The 12,386-nt window shown below is 42.9% G+C and overlaps 1 protein-coding gene across 1 annotated transcript in view; it reads right to left on the bottom strand.

The window, feature by feature from the left end:
- KCMF1 (potassium channel modulatory factor 1) overlaps window positions 1-12,386 on the bottom strand; it is a 116,293-nt gene that overhangs the window by 26,712 nt on the left and 77,195 nt on the right. The window contains exon 3 of the mRNA XM_036750965.1: window positions 8,753-8,892. Coding sequence (XP_036606860.1) covers window positions 8,753-8,892 — 140 coding nt within the window. The remainder of the gene's footprint in view (window positions 1-8,752; window positions 8,893-12,386) is intronic.

Raw genomic sequence — 12,386 nt, 5'->3', positions numbered from 1 at the left:
GGCACATGTACTGTGACCTCACTTTGGTGGCTGGCGTGCTGCCCCTCTGCTCATCCTTTGACGTTCCTGACAAAGGCCTAACTGTACTTCTTCACACTTCACTCACTCAGTTCAAAGTTCCTACTAAGAACCCCCTAAAACATGGTAATGGGCGCTGATGTCAGCATTTTGTTGTGTTGACACTCATGTGCCACAAATCAAATGAAACAACGTTCTTGCCTGGTGGATTCAAAAACACGCCAGAATGCGAGGGACAGACGCAGTTGCTTATCTATCAGAGGGTACTGCATTATAAGGGATGGAGCCATATACGTACAAGCTTTGCCTCTGGGGGTGGGAAGGTAAGCAGAAACGGCTAGGCCAAGTGCAGTGATCAGAGGAACACTATCAATAACAGATCATATTTGGTGGTGTTCTTTGTCTCCCCTCATCCCCAGAGAGGGGAGGTCAGCTGCCTACCACAACCCAGCCGCTAAGAGGGAGGGCCAGGACATGAAGGCAGCAGCTCCCTCCCCTCTGGGTTGAGGAGGTGATTCTCCACAATCGTGTGTTTGAGTCCACTCCTAAATCGGGAGAAGAGAGCATTTCTATAAAATCCAGCAACAATAGGGAGGAAAGGCAGGGTAGACTTCCCAGGGTTCTGATTGAGGACAGCAAAAAGAAGAATTTAGAATGATGGGGGTGAAGCAGGTTGCCAGTTGCTGCAGTGGAGAAGCCAGAGCTTCTGGGAAAGCCTGGCCTGCTACCAGAGGTAAGCACTCTATCAGGATCCTGTCTAGTGAATGTCAAAGAAAAAGCACAACTATGAGATCATGACAAAATACAAACCTATTTCAAAGATGAATACAGTTTAACTTCTAATGACAGTACATTTCTTTCACTATCTTACTTGTCCTTTGGATCTCTGCCAAAAAAAAAAAAACCAAGACAATAAAAGAGGAATGCTGTAATATGTTGTATAAGGACTGTTGCAGAACTTAAATTTAAGAAGATGAAAGCGATAAATTCTGTTGTTAAAATGATTGTGAAAGGGACAGGAAGAAAGATGGCCAGCGGTCACCAAGAGAGTGCTTCAACGATGGCAGCCACCACAATGCTATGAGGAGTGGTGGTCGGGAAGAGGATTTATTGCTTACTATCCTCATCAATGGAAAATAAAGCTCTCTATCCGTTGTAGCCATGGTTTGGTCTGCCATGACTCTACATCCTGGCAACAACGGCCTGTCTAATAATTTCTAAGGCTAGGGGACAATACTAAGAATCGCTGATTCTTCCCTGGTACAGAAGAGTGAGCTGGAACCCAACATATCTAAATTCTAATTCCAGAAATTTTCCCTTCTGCAAAATGAGTCACCTGTGGATTTTAATTTAAACCACAAGTGTTTGACTTTCACTGATCTCCTCATCCGTGAGGATGCTCTTCATAGCTCTACGTCCTCCTTGGTTAAACTGATCTCCCCCTAGAACTCTCCAATTTTATACAATTCAACACAAAGCCATGTAATGGTCTAATTTCACTGGCTCACCAAGGTACCATTCCCACTTTCATGCCTTTAGTCATTACCCTCATGACTCCTTTCCAATTAGTCAAAGCCTACCCATGCTTCAAGGCCCAGCCCAGGTCCCACCTTCCCATGCAAAGTCTCCTGACTACTCACGTCCATGAGGATATCACCATTCCACAGAATTCACTAATTGAATAGCCTTGTTTTGCTAGCTGGCTACCCCATCCATTTTAGTTTTGTCTCCACAGTACTCTAAATTCCTTGTGAGCAGAAAACTTATTAAATTTATTTTTACTTTCCTCCTTTAGCCCGTGGCACACTGCCATACAAAGGAGGCGCTCAGAAAATGCCCATTGAATTGAACTCTGCATATGATACATCTGGATCTGTTGGATAGCCAAAGCATTTTGTTTTGTTTCGGGTTACTTGCTAAAGCTTCTATAGAAAGTTCTTTAAGCTCACAAGGCCACCTGTCTAAAGCGAGAAGGGTCCCCATCACATCTAACTCTCTCATTTTGCAGGCGAGGAGACTGAGGCCTAGAAAAGGTAAGTGATTCGCCATGGCTTTACTTCAACAGGCATTTCATAGATGCCACCGTGTGAACGCTGAAATCAACACTTTGGAACTTTAAATGTGAAGCGTGTGTGGCCCTTGTCCCTGCCTGAGAAACTTACACATTTAGAGCTGACAGGAACCTTTGAGATCATCAGCTCCATGGGACACTGGAGAGTCAGTGGCAGGGGTCCATCTCATTAAATGGCTCTGTATAAGAGAAGCAAATCTACATTTGGAAGATTAATGTCTCACTGCTGTTGTGAGTCCTAAAGCATAAATTCATTTGTCATTATGTACTTCCTCAATCAACAGCTATTAATAGTACACCTATTCCTTTACAAAACCAAGATCTAATATAACGCACTTTCATCAGAGACCCGGAACCACTTGCCCAACGTCTTTCAGAGTCAGTGACAAACTGGGCCCAAAAACCATGTTTTCTGATCCTGAGACTCCTAGTCTTAGTCAATTAAGCAATCAACTAGCATTTATTAGGCACAGACTATACACCAGGCCCTGTGGAGGCCTATGAATGAATACTAGAAATTTCAAATGCCTTTGTTCTGAAAACCCCACAAGGCTGATTGTAGCTTTCATCAATAAACTGTGTTCATGGTTATACAAGCCGGCCAGCTATGGGCCATCCAACAGGTCCCCTTCCTGCAGCCTTGCCCACCATGCCCTCTACACTTTGGGCCATCATACCAAAGCCTTTTGCTTCAACGTACCGGCTTACCTGGATAATGAATGGACTTCAGGTCATCAGAGCTAAAGTTATACCTGAGCCAGGCTAGGTGTCGGCCACCTTACTTCTATTTTTCATCTAATTAGTGCGTGTTTTTATGCCTCTTATTGCCAATAGTACTACTTATCTGACCGATTTTCCTCTTCAGTTCCATCTATCAGCTATAGGACCTCTCTCCCAGAGTTGGTGTGAGGACCAGATGAGACATTTGTAAAGTAAAGTGTTCTCAGCACAGTGCCTGGCACATGGGAAGTGAGATGCACAAATTTAGAGAGTCCAGCCCAAATGTTCACACGGACTATTTGTGCCCGACCTGTGGTAGAGCATTCTGAGCTTATATTGGTTTGATCAGCCATGGTCAGACACACTGTAACTTGACTCTAACACAGTGATGTCATTTTGGTCGTCTTCGAGAACGAAGGACAACAACCAACCAACCAACCGTTACTAGTACTACTACTAGCTCAACAATGCTTCTGGAATCCTCATTTCTTTCCATACGTAGCCTTAGAATATCTTAAAGTTTTGTTCATATAGCAAGATAGTTTATGCTTTCCTACATCTTCTACATCCCCAAATAATTCCGTTTTGACTCTGAGTCCTGTTTTAGACTTACAACTGAAATATGGGTGTGTCTTGTGTTCTGGGAATTCAAACTTCAAACAAAAAGATGAAGCTACTATGTGAAATACTGACTCATAACAAGATGGGAAGGAAGTTGGTCAGCTTCCTAAATCTGCCTACTGCTTCTCATTCTATGCTCCCTCTCTCAGTCTGAATATAAGCACTGAGCTAAATGGCTATACTCTTATAATTATCATCACTGTTCTTCTAATTTTGAGGGTTTGGGAGAAGTCATTAAGCATTCATTCAGGCTGCATGAAGGAGTGAGATCTCCTGACAAATAACCTACCCTATTTTACCACAGCACTAAGATCTCTAACTAAGGCACTGGAACATCACCCTCAGAGCCACATCTGGAGACTCTGGGCCAGCCATGGTCAGGCCCCACCCACCTCTTTTAGTTTCAGTTTCCTCACCTGTCAAAAAAAAAAAGTAACACTTACAGTGTCTAATACTCATCTCACAGGGATGTTGTAAGCAACAAATGAGATGAAATATATAGCTCCCTGAAATCTAAAGGGTACATGAGACCTGGGTTCCAAGCCTACTGTCTCTTTTGTCTCCTGGTTTTTGAACCTACCTTCCCTATGAAAAGTATTCAAATAAAAATCTGGTGCTAACAGAATTCCTCTCAGTTGACAATTTCCCTTATCTCAGGATGAAAATGATCAACAGTCTGTCTACGTACAAGATCCCACAAGCCTCTTGTGGAAACGCTGGGGATCAGACATGCCACAATCTGTATTCTCTCCAACAGTTTCTTCCTTTTGCTGCCTGTGATCTCCTGCCACACTTAACCTCACTTCTTCCAAACACTTCCTTCATGAGGACAAGGCATGGAAAATGTTTCCATGTGGTTTTCTTGAAATTAGCGCCATATGTGGCCGGGCAAACCAGAAACCATCACCCAAAGAAAAAGCAAGGTGAAAGGAAGTAAGAGTCTAGACCTGATTCCTGCTGCTGCTTTTTAGACGCACATCTTTTCAGAGCCACTGTTTTCAGTTGTGATCACTGTCATTCTGGAGCAAACAAATCTATCACATTAGAAGCAGTGATAATGGTAATTATTCAGGGACACTGTCCTCCAGAACTCTGGGTGAGGAGCTAGGGAGGTGGAGACTGACAAACACTGCTATTTGAAGAGCCCTTTAAAGTTTCTAAAGCGGCTCCACAGGGAGAGCAGACAAAGTGCTGGTCTGGAAGTCAGAAGACTAGTGGGATCTGAATCCCATCTCTGCCACGTCCTAGCCTTCTGAGTCACACTGAGGGAGAGTAATATCTATAGCACCCACCCCACAGGGTTGATGGGACGCCTACACAAGACAGTGTCTGCAGGAGCTTTTCAAACACTGCAGTACTAGAGAAAAGCCACTCACTCTTACTAGGACCATGCTACTTTAGAGAAGAAGAAAAGGAAAAGGCAAAAAGGAGGAAAAATGACTTTCCCGGGGTCTCACGGCTAACATATCTTCCTGTGCCTTATTTGCAGGCCTGACTCAGCACAGCGTCTGCAGGGCACATAATTCTGAAGAAATCTTGGTGACCGACTACAAGTCCAAGTGTAGCACTCTAGATAAACAGGATATGACACCTTAGAATAAGCTCATCTAACTTACAGTGTAGGGAATACAGCAAATACAAACTGGTGGCATCATAAATCAAATATGCAAAAATTGTCTATTAACTACAGCGCAGAGCCATTTGAGGTCGCACTTGTCCGGACTTGTAAACACAGGCTTTCACACAGCTCCTGGCAAACCCTATGTTCTTCCTTAATAAATGCTTGGTGAGCACACTAAAGGTGGGAAAAGTGGTTTCTAAAAAGATGACTAAGGTGCTACATCAAATGCTGCAGTCGTGCCTAGTAAAATAAATGAAATGAAGGTTAACTGAATTAACCCAGCAAAACTGTTATTTGCCTTAGGCTAATCACCCAAGGGGACAGGTTTGGGTGGCTCCCATTTCAATTAATCTATCTTGTCCACAGGAGCCAGGCCTTCCTACCTTCTTTCTCCACAATCTTCCTAGCTGCATATAGCTGAATAGCCAGGGAAAAAAATGGGCCTGCCATTGGCAATGGGAGAGTCCAGCTCCTGTTTGGAGTATTTAAAGTATGCTGTTAGTTCACAAGCACAACAAGATTATCAATTTGCTTTCCTCAGATACATTGTTAGTGAAAACTAAAGCGGTATTTTCTGCTGCTCATTCAGCCTAACTTTCCTTGACTGATGGTATAGACAGTGCATTGTGAGGTAGGCAATTTGTGCATATCAAGGAACTAGAAAATTACAGAGAAAAAGGGGATTATTCAAACAAAGATTTGCAGACGCTGGGGCCCCCAGAAGCCGCCACCTCTTCTAACACAAGGGAATGCTCAGACAAAAAAGTTTTAAAAACCCCAGATTTAATGATTCTATACTAAAAGCGGAGAAAGTCAAAGTTGATAATCCATTCCTTTCTTTCTCCTTTTTAAAAATTGCATTTAATTGGTAGAATCAGGGTACAAATAAATCCAGTACTGTCTTTATTTACAGGATGAAAATGAATCCATCACAAACTCTCTTATCTCCTTAGTCTATCCCTGAACAATTCAGTTTGCCTGTAAATTGTGGATTGTGCCAAGTGTATCTATAAGTTACCGAGCTATCTCTTTCTGCCACAAGCACCGAACATACTACAAGCCAAGCATGGTAGGAAGCAAAAAGAGGAAAAAAAAAACCCAATCCTCTACGGAGTGGAAGCAAACTGCCATTAGTCAACAAAAGACAGTTCAGGCAGCCAACAAAACGTGTTGCAGAACAGGTTTCTACAATGCGATCGTCTGGAGACCCTCATATGGCACAACGAACAGGAATGGTAAAGACGAGTCAATAAGTCAGTGTTTGGTCGTCCTTTTTTCAACAAATTGTTCTTTCTACAAACAGCAAGGATTCATTACCAAACCAAAGGGGAATGGAAGGACATATTACATACACAGGCTAAGTGAGCTCATGTATATTTGAGGCAAAAATTATTTTATTTCAAGGAAGCCACTCTCAACTTCAGGGGGGAGTGAAGACACAAAGTGGCGCTTTTCCTCTCTCCTTGCTCTTCTCTTTGTACGTTCCTGATTCCAGTGCAGAGAGCAGGCACTTTATAAATGATTGAAGCACCTGGGTGGCACAGTGGATAGAGCACTGGGCCTAGAGTCAGGAAGTCCTGAGTTCAAGTCTGGCTGCAGACAGTCCCTTCAAACAGCTTAACCTCTGCCTGCCTCAGTTTCCTTGTCTGTGAAATGGAGAAAATGACAGCTCTAATGAGACAACGTTTGCAAAGCGCTCTGCACAGGGCCTGGGCACATAACTGGTGCTACAGAAATGCCAGCTCTTTTTATTATTGCTGCTTGACTGATGGTCACACTAGTCCCTGAGGCTCCTGAAAGCCTAGTCCACTGCCGCACTGGCACTGCCACCTTCCTCTGACCTTCACCCACATGTTCCCACTGTGCTCCCAGCCTAAGGGTGAGAGATCTTCAGAGGGATGTTTTAAGTCTGTGTCTTTCTATGAGATTTATTTCTTTTGAATAAAAACAGCAGCTGATATTTGCATGTTAGTTCAAAGTTTGCCTTGAAACAAAACTACGAGTTCCTGTTATCCCTAGTTTATGGTGGAGGAAACTAAGGTTTCAAAGGACCAAACTGTTTCTACATTGTCGCACATCTGGTTAAGTGCCTGGATGGCTCAGAGCTGGGTCTTCCTCTCTCCCAGACACTAGACGTCACAGATAAAATAGGAAGGGACCACAGCGGTCATCTAGTCCAACCCTCTCCTTTTTCAGATAAGGAAAAGGGGACACAGAGAGTTAAGTTGCCCAAGGTTCGCAGGTAAGAAGTAGAAAGGCTATAATTCAAACCCAGGGCAACAGACTCCAAGCCCTGCCCTCTTCCCAGCCCACCCTGTTGCTCTCCATCAGCACAACTGCCTAGGTAGGTGCTATCTCCGATCCCACAGTTTCCCTTCGGCCTTTCCACTCCCAAATTCAGCTTATAGGTTCTTGAACAAGGCAGACTCCTTCATGTGTCCATCCAGTCAGTGCACAGCAGCACGAGGGATCCAAGAAAAGGGGGGTTCCTGCTGTGAAGTAACCCGTGCCAGAGCCAGGCAGGAGAACAGAAAGAAACCTAAGGCTTCAGTGCAATAAAAGCAAGGAGACAGGACACACACAGAGCAACAAGCAGAAAATACAAACCAGTGAGAGCAGAAAACACACTTCCGTGCTAAGGAAGCAAGGAGTATGAGTTAAGGTTAACTGAAGCATCTTGAGTCAGGGTCCTGAAGGAAATGATGGATATCGATGAGCAAAGTAGAGCAAGAAATGATTGAAATGGCTACACATCTATTTAAATCTTTAACCATCAGAAGAAATCAGCTTCTTGCTGCCTGTGTAAACTATGGTGGGTGTCATGGTGAGGCTGTAGGCAAACATTCATTAGTAATGACTCAGACTCCTTTGGGGAGGGTGGGGGGCAGGAAGAAGAGTATGTTTCACCAGATTCTATCTCTACCACCCAATGCTTGCTTAGGCATATGCACAGACAGGATACTCCCCACCCATGGCACCCCACTAGAGACTGTTCCAAAGAGATGCAGGCTAGAACAAAGACATCCTGGCATTCCGCAGGGAGACACAGAAATACACTCTGGAAAAGGGAAACACAGCAAAGACATATGAGTTCAGAACATAGAAAAAAGAGAAAGAGATAGGGAAATCTCATTCATTCTCACAGCAAAAGACAAAGATTTATTAGCAAGAACGAAGTGAGTCTTTTCGGGCACCACAGTTCTCAAATTCCTTTAATTATCTTTGGAAGCAAGTGGTCCAGGAAAACAGAATAAGGTCAGGAATATGCTGTAACTATGGGACAGAACAGTCTATTATTTTTCACTTTTTGTTGGTTATCATTTTGAAACAGATTTAAAATTTTTTTGGTGAAATTTATTTTTTAGAACAAAAACTGCTCCAACAGGTAGCGTAATTTATTGGCTTAACAAAGAGAACTCAACTCAAGGTACAACAGAACCTTTAGGCTAATTCAATACTCAATGTCTAAGCTCCTTTGTTTTTTAGAATGAATTAGAAACTTGTAACATTTAACATCGCTAGGCAACAGAAAAACATGCTGCCTTCAGATACATTTACAAGAAAGGCAATTTACTGTGTGACAAGAGCATAACTTTTGACACGGGCATCTGAGAGGCATTCTCTTGCACTAATGAAGATGGCTTCCAACACGAGTAATATATACATAAATATTACTTCAATACAACATTGCTTCTGCTTACCACTTCTGTTGATGTTTCTGCATGTTCAGAAGTAACATGTTCTTGAAGAGATGTCTCCGTATAACCCATTTTTCCACAATAGGGACAAGTAAAAGACTGCGGCTGCTCTACTGAGAAAGCTTCTCCACCATAGTACAAATCTGGAAAAATATGGTTGAGTGTCATTGAAAAACAGTAATTAAACAGAAAAACTGATTATGTAGTGGAATGACAGAGAAAAAAAGCTGTTTCCATTGTCTCCGCCTAACCCTAGCTGGTTATGGTGGAGCCTCTTCAGTCCTCCTTCAATATTCCCATGCCTGACAGTGCCTAGATCTGATCACCTTGTCTACCAACAAGCTCTTTGCTATCCCTATGAAGCTTTAGATAGACCCCAAAACCCCACAGCATGTGCAGCCCTTCCACTTAAGGAGAAGCAATGTTTCTATTTCTCCTCTGACTTCAGTTTCCTCATCTGTAAGACGAGGAGGCTGTCCAGCTGTTAGCTCCAGATCTATGATCTTGTGCATAGAAGAGAAGTATTTTGGGCACAAGCCCGCCAGATACAATTTATTAATGAAATGATTATAATTCTAAGTATCCCTGTTTTGAGCAAGAGTTCTGGTGAAGCCTATGGACCCCTTTTCAATAATAACATTTTGAAATGTATAAAATACATAAAATTAGAAAGGAAACCCAATATACTGAAATACATTTATCAAAATGTATTAAAACAAACAAGTCTGAATTTCCCATATTAAGAACCCCAGCCTTAGAAAAAATCCCAAAAGGGACTGGAATCAAGCCTGCCTATGAAAATCTCTTCCCTCACCAGGCATTTTGGAGTTAGACTTTATATGTAGGTAAAATAGTTGGATTTGATTCTTCAGGAAGGAAGGGAAGGGAGGGAATATTCATTTCCGTAGAGCCCCCACAACTTGCCGTCACTGTGCTAAACACTTTACAATTATTACGTCACTTGATTCTCACAAAAATCCTATGAGCTAAGTGCTACTGCTATCCTCTGAGGAAACTGAGGCAAACATGTTAAGTGACTTGCCCAGAGTCACACGGCTGGTCAGTGTCTGAGGCCACATAGTTTTCACAGGGCATCACTTCGCTGCCTCAACAGTGTAACAATCACTTAAAACATAGGGCTCTCTAAAGAATAATCTTCCTAAAACATTCAATCCTTCTTTGAACATCCCCTCTAAGGATTCTTCTTTTTATTTTAATGAAAGGTGAACTCAAGAGATACTTCTACAAACTTCAAACTGCCCTTCAGGCTAACTGACTAGGCCTTTAAAAAGATTTCAACGAAGCCCACTTTTTTTGGAATTGATATTTAAAAGACTGACTAGAGTTTCTCATCCAGGTGGGACCAAGGACTTATTAGGACCAAAGTATTGTCCTAATATTATTTTGTAATAAGCAGCTTCCAAATGGGAGAGGGGCTCAGTTCGCTTCTGTATATGGAAGCACAGATTGCTGAAATTTCCAAAAATAAACAATCCACACTCCTATGAAGCCAACTGCTGAACAAATACCTCATACACTAAAGACCTCAATCATAAGACATCAACATTTCTTTTTACCTTTTCACTACAACACTGTCCTATTAGTTAATGTAGATTTGTTAATATATAGCTGCTTAAGGGAAAATACCAGAACAAGTGACTTCACTATTTTGAATTAGACCTGAGGACCCTGGGATAAAGTAATTTTGTCCTGGTTCCTCCACACAGGAAGTGCTGCTTGGACCAGTCCTTACACAATTATCTCCGAGAGGATAAGGAGGAAAAAAAAAGAACTCAGTGTAAAGTATAGAAGTGGTTAAGCAAAGAGAGCTGAGAGAGCAGGTCTAGGGGTCTGAACATCTAGTGTAGACATCCCTAAGTCAAAACAGTATCAGACGTAATTAAATATGAGCAGTACAAAAGGAGACTTTTCATGGGAAAGAACTAGCCATTAATAGTACAAGATAGAGTTAACCAAATGTGGGAAGATCCAATTGCTTTTGTGGTCAATTTAATAAAAGGGCAGTATACTTTATTTTATTCTGATGAAATAGTAATCTCACATCCATTTCATTAGCAAAATTTACATGGTGGGAACAGTGATTAAAATTTTAAAATAACTATAATTTAAATAGATATTAAAGCTTTTCTAATTCAAAATTATTTGACCAATCAACAAGCACTTATTATGTCTAATACTTGACATATGGGAAGTATAAGATCTTTTCCTAGACCTTAAAAAGTTTTATAGTCTAGTCCCACTGGGAACTCACAGGGAGGAAAACAAGACCTTATACAACCAGATGGTAAGATGAAAGCATGCACTTTACTAAGCGGTGATCAAGCTTGGGTAGTGGTGGTGTTCAGCTGTTTCTGCCTCTTGGTGACCCTGTAGACCACAGTACGCCAGGTCCCTCTGTTCTCCACTATCTAGACCACAGGTTTTTCTTGGCAAAGCTACGGAGTGGTTTTGCCATTTCTTTCTCCAGTGGATTAAGGCAAACTAAGGCCAGTGCCCAGGGTCACACAAAGCTAGTAATGTCTGAGGCCAGATTTGAATTCAGGTCTTGCTGGGTACCCTCCTCAAATGAAAGTTCTGGAAAGAGCCATTGGATGGGAATGGGAGGCGTAGAAGGGGCTGAGGGTACTCCTAAGGTGTGAATTCCAGGGATGAAGTAATCTTCCAAGATGAAGTTGTCAGGATTACCATCGTGAAGGCACGATGAAGTCCTGAGGGTGGCCATTTGGCCCAAGTGGCCTTTCATCTGCTGCAGTCTATTCTAGATCATACCTATGTTGCGTTTTGTAGTAGCAGGGATGGTGTTGTCAGTCAATAAACATTAAGTACCTACAGGTGCTAGGCACTGTGTTAAATAATGGGGATTCAAAGAAGGGCAAAATCTTGTCCCTGCTCTCACGGAGCAAATAAGATACATATAAATTTTAGATAGTCATCAGAGAGTAAAGGGAATCAGGAATGGCTTCTTGTAGAAGGTGGGATTTGGCTGGAACAGCCAGGTGTTGTCATTCCAGGACGTCACTGCCGTCTCAGGCTGTATACCCGTGAGCTTTCAGTGTTCTCCGAGCACTAAATCTGATTGTTGCCCACCTGGTCTGAGTTCTGCAGGTTCCTGATCTAGGTCTGGGTCTGCCTAACACCCCCGTTGGCTCAGCCCTGGTTGGAAGTTCCAGTAGACTGCTGCTAGACTCAGCTGCTATCAGGCAGCTGAGAGTTCTGCTGGTTCAGAATGGCAGAACCACAGGCTCTCCACTCTGGTTGTTCTGCTTGAAGGCTCCAGACTGTGCTGAGCTCCTGGGGTCAGAGCCATGGAGCCACCATTTGCTTCTGAACTTACTCCTCACTCAGTACACAATCTAAGGTCCCCAACTGCTCCTCATCCCGGAATGCCATGGCTAGACACAGGCCCCCTCCTCAGTCTGTCCTAGATCTGTGACCCAGAACTGTGAAACGAAGGACAAAGCTGCCAGGTGGCACCTGTCCCCGCAGCTTCCACAAGGTCAGCATCCCCCTCTCTGGGTCCACAAGCTTTTCTTGTCCTGATGCAATCTCAGGCTTCCTTCAGTTCCTATGTGCTGGGTTAACCCACGGGCACGTCTCTGGCACCTCTCTGTCTGTC

This window comes from Trichosurus vulpecula, chromosome 3 (assembly GCF_011100635.1).
Source record: "Trichosurus vulpecula isolate mTriVul1 chromosome 3, mTriVul1.pri, whole genome shotgun sequence".
Lineage (NCBI taxonomy): Eukaryota > Metazoa > Chordata > Mammalia > Diprotodontia > Phalangeridae > Trichosurus > Trichosurus vulpecula.
The sequence above is the reverse complement of the archived record's forward strand: the minus strand, read 5'-3'. Positions and strand labels throughout refer to the sequence as shown.